This window comes from Acanthamoeba castellanii, assembly GCF_000313135.1.
Source record: "Acanthamoeba castellanii str. Neff unplaced genomic scaffold scf7180000084702, whole genome shotgun sequence".
In the NCBI taxonomy this organism is placed as follows: domain Eukaryota; phylum Discosea; order Longamoebia; family Acanthamoebidae; genus Acanthamoeba; species Acanthamoeba castellanii.
In genome coordinates, this window is record NW_004457263.1 from 38,509 (window position 1) to 44,387 (window position 5,879).

Genomic DNA, 5,879 nt, shown 5'->3' on the forward strand with positions numbered 1-5,879 from the left:
GCCATAACGAACAGCAACTAATTTACCTAATTTTACCGGAGCGTAGCTACAGCCGTTGGCGGGAACGACGAGTACGGCAGCACCAACAATAAAATAAATTACTAACGAAAAACGTGATGGCCGGCACCAAGCCGCAACGGATGATGGATTCTGCCCGCATCCGCTGCCCCTCTTCCTCTTCTCCCCGCACCTTCCCCTCTTCCTCTTCGTCTCCTCTCTTTTCTTCTTCTTCTTCGTCGTTTTCGTTCTTTCGATTGTCGGGGGTGGCCTTTGTGGTCCTCCTGTGCGGCCTCTTCTTCGCGGCCGGCCCGTCGATGGTGGAGGCCCAGACGTGCGAGCCCTTCGCCCAACAGCCCTCCATCTGCGTGGCCGCAGTGCCCGTGGGTCCCACCTCGACCGTCTACGTCCAGCCCAATACCACCCAAGCCGGCGTCGCCGCCGCCGTCCAACAAACCATCAGTACTCCCTCTTCCCCCCCTTTCATTTTCGCTTTCGCTCTTTGTCTTCGTTTTCATTTTAATTAATTAATTTGTCTCGCTAAATTAATGCTCCCGGAATGTAGCACGGTCCCGTGAGCCCGGGGTTTGTCGCCCACCATCACCACCTAACACTTACGCCCATCCTCCCCCCTCCAACCGCAAACTCCAGACCAGGCTGTGGCTTTCCCCACCGCGTGTCAGGCGGCCCTGGCGGAACTCTCCTGCCTCACCAGTTTCTTCGTGTGCGAGTTCCTTACCCCCTCTCCTCCCTTTCCGCCTGTCGGTACGGTCCCCCCGCCACGCGCTATGTGCTATCCCTCTTTTTTCTGGCCACTCACCGTGTTTCTCTTTCGTTCTTCTCTTTCTTTCTTTCATTTCCCGCCCCAAGTCCCGAAGCCGGCGTGCCGCAGTGTGTGCGACGCCGTCATCAACGAATGCTCCGCCGCCTTTGCCTACGCCGGTACATCCACACATTATTGTTATTATTGTTATTATTATTGTTATTAATGCACAGCTGGCTGACGTCATCACCATCGCCGTTACCCGTGCGGCCTAATGCTAGGAATCTCGGCCGCGCTGCCCAACTGCAGCATGACGGCGAACGGGCTGCCCGTGTTCCCGGAGAATTCGTGGGTGTTCGCGCCGGGGGTGGAGGTGAACTGCAGCGTGTCGGTGACGGACCTGAGCCTCATCTTCACGGAGCCCGTGTGCGCGCCGCACTACGCGCCCAACCCGTACGAGGACGTGCCGCTGGCGTGCCTGCCCGAGTGCCCGCTGCCCTACTACAACGACGACCAGTGGGACGCGCTGTGGTACCTGTACGCCCTGTTCGGCATCCTCACCATCGTCGTCGCCATCTTCGTGCTCCCGCCCTACTTCCTCTCCCCGTCCAAGTGGCACTGGCCCCAGCAGATGAACATGTGGATCATGTTCTGCTCCGCCATGGTACGCGAGTGCGGCGTGTGCGGCGTGTGGTGTGCGGCGTGTGCGGCGACTGACGATGGGGTGATTCAGTTGGGACTGGGTAACTCGGCGCCGCTGGTGTTCTACGGCAACAACTGGCGGGACGTGGTCTGCAAGAACGCAGTGTCGGCCTCCGGCCAGACCGACAGCGCCCTCTGCACGTTCCAAGGTTTTTCAACATCAATCAGCTCATTTCGCCCCCACACGCAGCCGCTTAACACCGTCATCCGTGCGTGTGCGTGTGCGTGTGCGGTGGCGTGTGTGCCGCACCTGCGCAGCCGTGTTCCAGATCTACTGGGGTTTCGCGGGCATCCTGTGGTGGCTCTTCCTCGTGGCCAAGGTGCGTGCACCCCCCCCCGCACCATCGTGACGATCGGGTTTTCCTGACCCTAAGGTCCCCCATGTGTCTCGTCAGGCCGCCCTGCTCGTCAACGGCTTCAAGACGCACATGTGGGCTGAGATGATCTGCGCCCACGCCTACTGCTGGGGCGTCCCCTTCATCTGTACATCTTCCCCCGCGCTTTCGTGTGCGTGCGTGCGCACGCGCGGTGGTGTGTGTGCGGTCGTGCGCGGTGAGCTCACGCGCAAGTGTGCCCTTTTTGCAGCGTTGACGATGCTGCTGGCGAACGGTAAGGTGGGCTCGGGCTCGCCGCCCATTTGCAACTACCTCGTCGCCGGCGCGGGCGACGACGGCTGGTGGATCCAGAGCGTGCTCCTCATTCCCGAGGCCATCGTCCTCTTGATCGGGTGCTGCTTCATGACCGCCCTCCTCTACACCCTCATCAAGGTTCGAACCCACCACCCAATTATCACACCTCCTTGCGCCACTCGCAGCGCATACTCGAAATCATCGTCATCATCATCGTTGTTGTCGTCGTCGTCGTCGTCGTCGTCATTCTTCTGATGTTGACGGTCTCTCTGTGACATCTACAGTACGAGGGGTTCAAGGGCCTGCGGAAGAAGGGCCGTTTGTTGACGTACCTCATCTGCTTCCTCATCCCCAACGTCTACCTGGAGATCTTCTACTACGTGTCCAAGGTACAACTCTGGTGTTTTCGCTTCTTCAAGGGCTGTGGTACTGACCTGTGTATGCGATGATGATGACGATGCGTGGGCGTCCAGACGCACGACAATCGCGAGGTCGACATCGCGCGGTGGCTCACCTGCCTCGCCACGAATTACGCGACGGGACCCTGCGAGGACATTCTGTACGTGGCCTTATCATTATGACCACCGCGTCATTCTTGTGGGAGTTGGGGGGGAGGATCACCACTGACCCGTGCCTCCATTCGTTTCCTGGTGCGTGTCTCTTCATTTGTGCAACGCTGCAGCACGGCGCCCAACTACCCGGCGCAAGTAGTCAACGTGCTGCTGGTAGCCAGTGTGATCTTTTCGTACATGCTCATCTTCGGTCTCAAGCTCAGCGTCTTCCAGTGGTGGTGGGCACTCATCAAGGGCATCTGTACGCACTCGCCTTGCTTCCTAATCATCGTCGTCGTCGCAATTCTCTCCATCTGCGCTGAACACTGACACCCTATAACCCCCTATTCTTCTTCTTCAGTCACGTGCGACTTCAAGAACTTCTCGCACTGGTGGACCGACATCAGCACCAGCCAGACGTCGCGCTCCACCTCCGCCGCCTCCTAGAGCGTTGCGGCACGAACGAACAGTTCCACGTCTTCCCCTCTTTTTGTACCAACCACGCCAACGCAAATTGTATTCCATTCCAACAACGACAACCTCACTCGTGAAGTGCTTCAGGTGGGAAGAGAAATGATGAGTTTATCACGTGTGTCAAACAAGCATTAAAAAAACAACAAACACAAAAGGTAAAGAAGGAGGGCAATAGGCGAGGGTGTGCGGGGGGCTTAGTCGCACTCGGCCTCGCACTGCCCACCGGCGTAGTAGACGCCCTTCTCGGTGGCGATCGGGTAGCACCCGCGGCCGTCCCGATAGTACCAACTGCCGTCGATGTAGCGCGGGCAGCACCCGTTGCCGTCCTTCAGCTTGCCGTTGGGGCACTCCTGCTTCTTGGTCGTCGTAGTTTCCTTGCGCGTCGTGGTGGACTCCTTGGGCGTAGTTGTCGTCTCCTGCGGGGTAGTGGTGGTCTCCTTGCGCGTCGTGGTAGTCTCCTTGCGCGTCGTGGTGGTCTCCTTGGGCGTAGTCGTCGTCTCCTGCGGAGTCGTGGTGGTCTCCTTGGGCGTAGTCGTCGTTTCCTTGGGCGTCGTGGTGGTCTCCTTGGGCGTCGTGGTGGTCTCCTTGGGCGTCGTGGTGGTCTCCTTGGGCGTCGTGGTTGTCTCCTTGGGCGTCGTGGTTTGTCTCTTGGGGAGTGGTAGTGGTCTCCCGGGGTGTCGTGGTGAATTCCTTTGTCGTGGTCGACTGCATGCCACCGGGCTTCACGCAGCTGGGGTGGCAACGCTGCTCGGCCGGGCATGACTTGCCGGCCGGAGTGTAGATGCCATGTTCATCGGGATAGCACCTGCCACGACGCACCCAGGCCAACACAACAGCTTAGACTTGGCCCCCTAAGCACTGACCACATGACAGAAGAAGTAGTGGTACCCGTTGGAGTCGGCGTAGTAGATGCTGTGGTTGATCTCCCGGGGGTAGCACTGGTTGTTGGAGTCGCGGTAGTAGGGGCTGCCCCGGATGATCAGCGGACAGCAGCCCGAGCCGTCGGGCCAGAAGCCGCCCTGGCACGGTCCCTGGTCGGCCAGAGCCGTCGCAGCCACCATGACCAGGAGGCCCACCATGGCCGCCGTCATAAAGAGCCTTGAAGTCATCGCCGTTGTTGTCGTTGTCGTGAGGTTGAAGCAAATTAATGGCTTGGTGAGATGAGGAGAGGCTGGTTTTATGGGAGTGTCCTGTCAGATCAGCTGATAGGTACCAGAGTTACAGGACCCGGCCCAAAGACACCGAGTTCTGATGAAAACGACCCCAGCACGAGGGGTGCACGGCAGTGGTTCGTACCAGCCAACGCAACACACGGGGATTGTCCACGCGGATTACGCTGGCTCGGCACGTAGAGGGGCGCGTGGGGTGGACCATAAAAGGAGGAACCTTGTCCTGGTGCGCGATATGTACGCAGTTCGAACTCCACCAAATCCTCGACGCGCTTGGGCCTCGTCCCCCCTCCCCAAAGCTTACGCGCCACCACGCGAAAGTGGAGGCCTCCGCGTTCAGCCGGAACTCATCCCCGTTGCTGCACCACAGCCACCGGCCCGTGGGTGCTTCAAAGTTGAAGGTCCCAGGCCAATGAAGGGAAAGGGTCAGAGCGGTGGGAAGTCCGGAGTCACGCAGCGCTTCTGGGGACATCGAAAGGGTACCTTTGGGTAGGGGGCGCGTTTAGATGAGGTCGTGCTGCGGATTCGCTGGAATTTCGCTCCAATCGAACTCATTTTAAAGTTGGGCGGCAATTGGTGTGCTCCACGCCTCATCCCGGCCGACAATCGCGGCCATCTCCCCCTGCGTCGAGCGCCCACCTGTGCTCAAACTGCAGCCATCACCAGCACCGCTATCATAACCGCCACGACCCGAGGTTGTACGAACGCGCTCACCAGCCACGACTACATCACACAACACACAGACGACCAGCATGTTGGTGAGCCACAGAGGTCAGCAGTTGACAAAGACAAAGGAGGAGTACGACGACGACAATGAAGGCACGATCACCACGACTTCGTGCCGCGGAGGACAGGAGGTCAGTTACCGTCGTCGTCATGGGCACGACGACCGCTGGTTCTGCGACGAGCGCGACGAGCAGGACCAGGACCACGAGACCGAGCGGGAGGTGGCCTTCGCCGATGAGCTACCGCGCCGCGCGCGAGGCGACCTCCACCGGGCCACCGGCGGCAGCAGCGGCCTCGACTCGAAGATAGGCGACCTCGACCGCCGCATGTCCCGCCTGGCCGCCCCACTTCGCCCTCTGCAGGATCAGCCAATCCACCGACGCAGCCGCAGCCGCAGCTGTGCTGCACGGGCGAGGGAGACGAGAGCGGGGAGGAGAGGCGCCGCTCGCCCGTCTCGTCGTTCACGGCTGTGGTCGACATCACCACTTCCACGTCTTCATCGTCGTCGTCGTCGGCCGCTCGGCTTCCGCTTGTGGCTGAAAGAGAAGACGACGAGCAAGTGCACGCCGCGGCCCTGGAGCAGGACCAGTCTGAACAAGACGTGGAAGAAGACGAAGAGGAGGAGGAAGAAGAGAATGAAGAGGATGATGAAGAGGCAGAGCTGGTCGAGGTCGACGAAGACGAAGCCGAGCGCGCAGAGGAGGTGGCCGAGGAGCTAGCCGCCTTCGACGCTGCGACCGAGCATCTGCTTCACCTTCTCGACGAGCTCCGCGACGACAACGGCCGGTATCGGTACAGGCGGGGTCAAGTGGTAGCCGTGGCGGGCGGGGTGCGCACCCTCAAGCAGCGCGTGGAGGACTTCGCCGAG

The 5,879-nt window shown here is 60.2% G+C and overlaps 3 protein-coding genes across 3 annotated transcripts in view; 2 read left to right on the plus strand and 1 right to left on the minus strand.

The window, feature by feature from the left end:
* Positions 1-314: 314 nt before the first annotated feature.
* Positions 315-3,089, plus strand: ACA1_134730 (uncharacterized protein; the record flags this gene model as incomplete). The annotated part of the gene is made up of 11 exons (XM_004333331.1): positions 315-459; positions 868-939; positions 1,042-1,424; positions 1,494-1,611; positions 1,721-1,782; positions 1,858-1,945; positions 2,048-2,229; positions 2,376-2,480; positions 2,565-2,650; positions 2,774-2,904; positions 3,004-3,089. The coding sequence occupies 11 exons, from the start codon at positions 315-317 to the stop codon at positions 3,087-3,089; spliced, it is 1,458 nt and encodes a 485-aa protein (XP_004333379.1).
* Positions 3,090-3,236: 147 nt separating this feature from the next.
* ACA1_134740 (uncharacterized protein) lies at positions 3,237-4,195 on the minus strand (the record flags this gene model as incomplete). Its single annotated transcript, XM_004333332.1, has 2 exons — positions 3,237-3,921; positions 4,005-4,195. The coding sequence occupies 2 exons, from the start codon at positions 4,193-4,195 to the stop codon at positions 3,237-3,239; spliced, it is 876 nt and encodes a 291-aa protein (XP_004333380.1).
* Positions 4,196-5,037: 842 nt separating this feature from the next.
* ACA1_134750 (uncharacterized protein) overlaps positions 5,038-5,879 on the plus strand; it is a gene marked incomplete at both ends in the record, with an annotated part of 1,289 nt that continues 447 nt past the window's right edge. Inside the window, 3 exon segments of the mRNA XM_004333333.1 lie at positions 5,038-5,339; positions 5,374-5,410; positions 5,427-5,840. Coding sequence (XP_004333381.1) covers positions 5,038-5,339; positions 5,374-5,410; positions 5,427-5,840 — 753 coding nt within the window.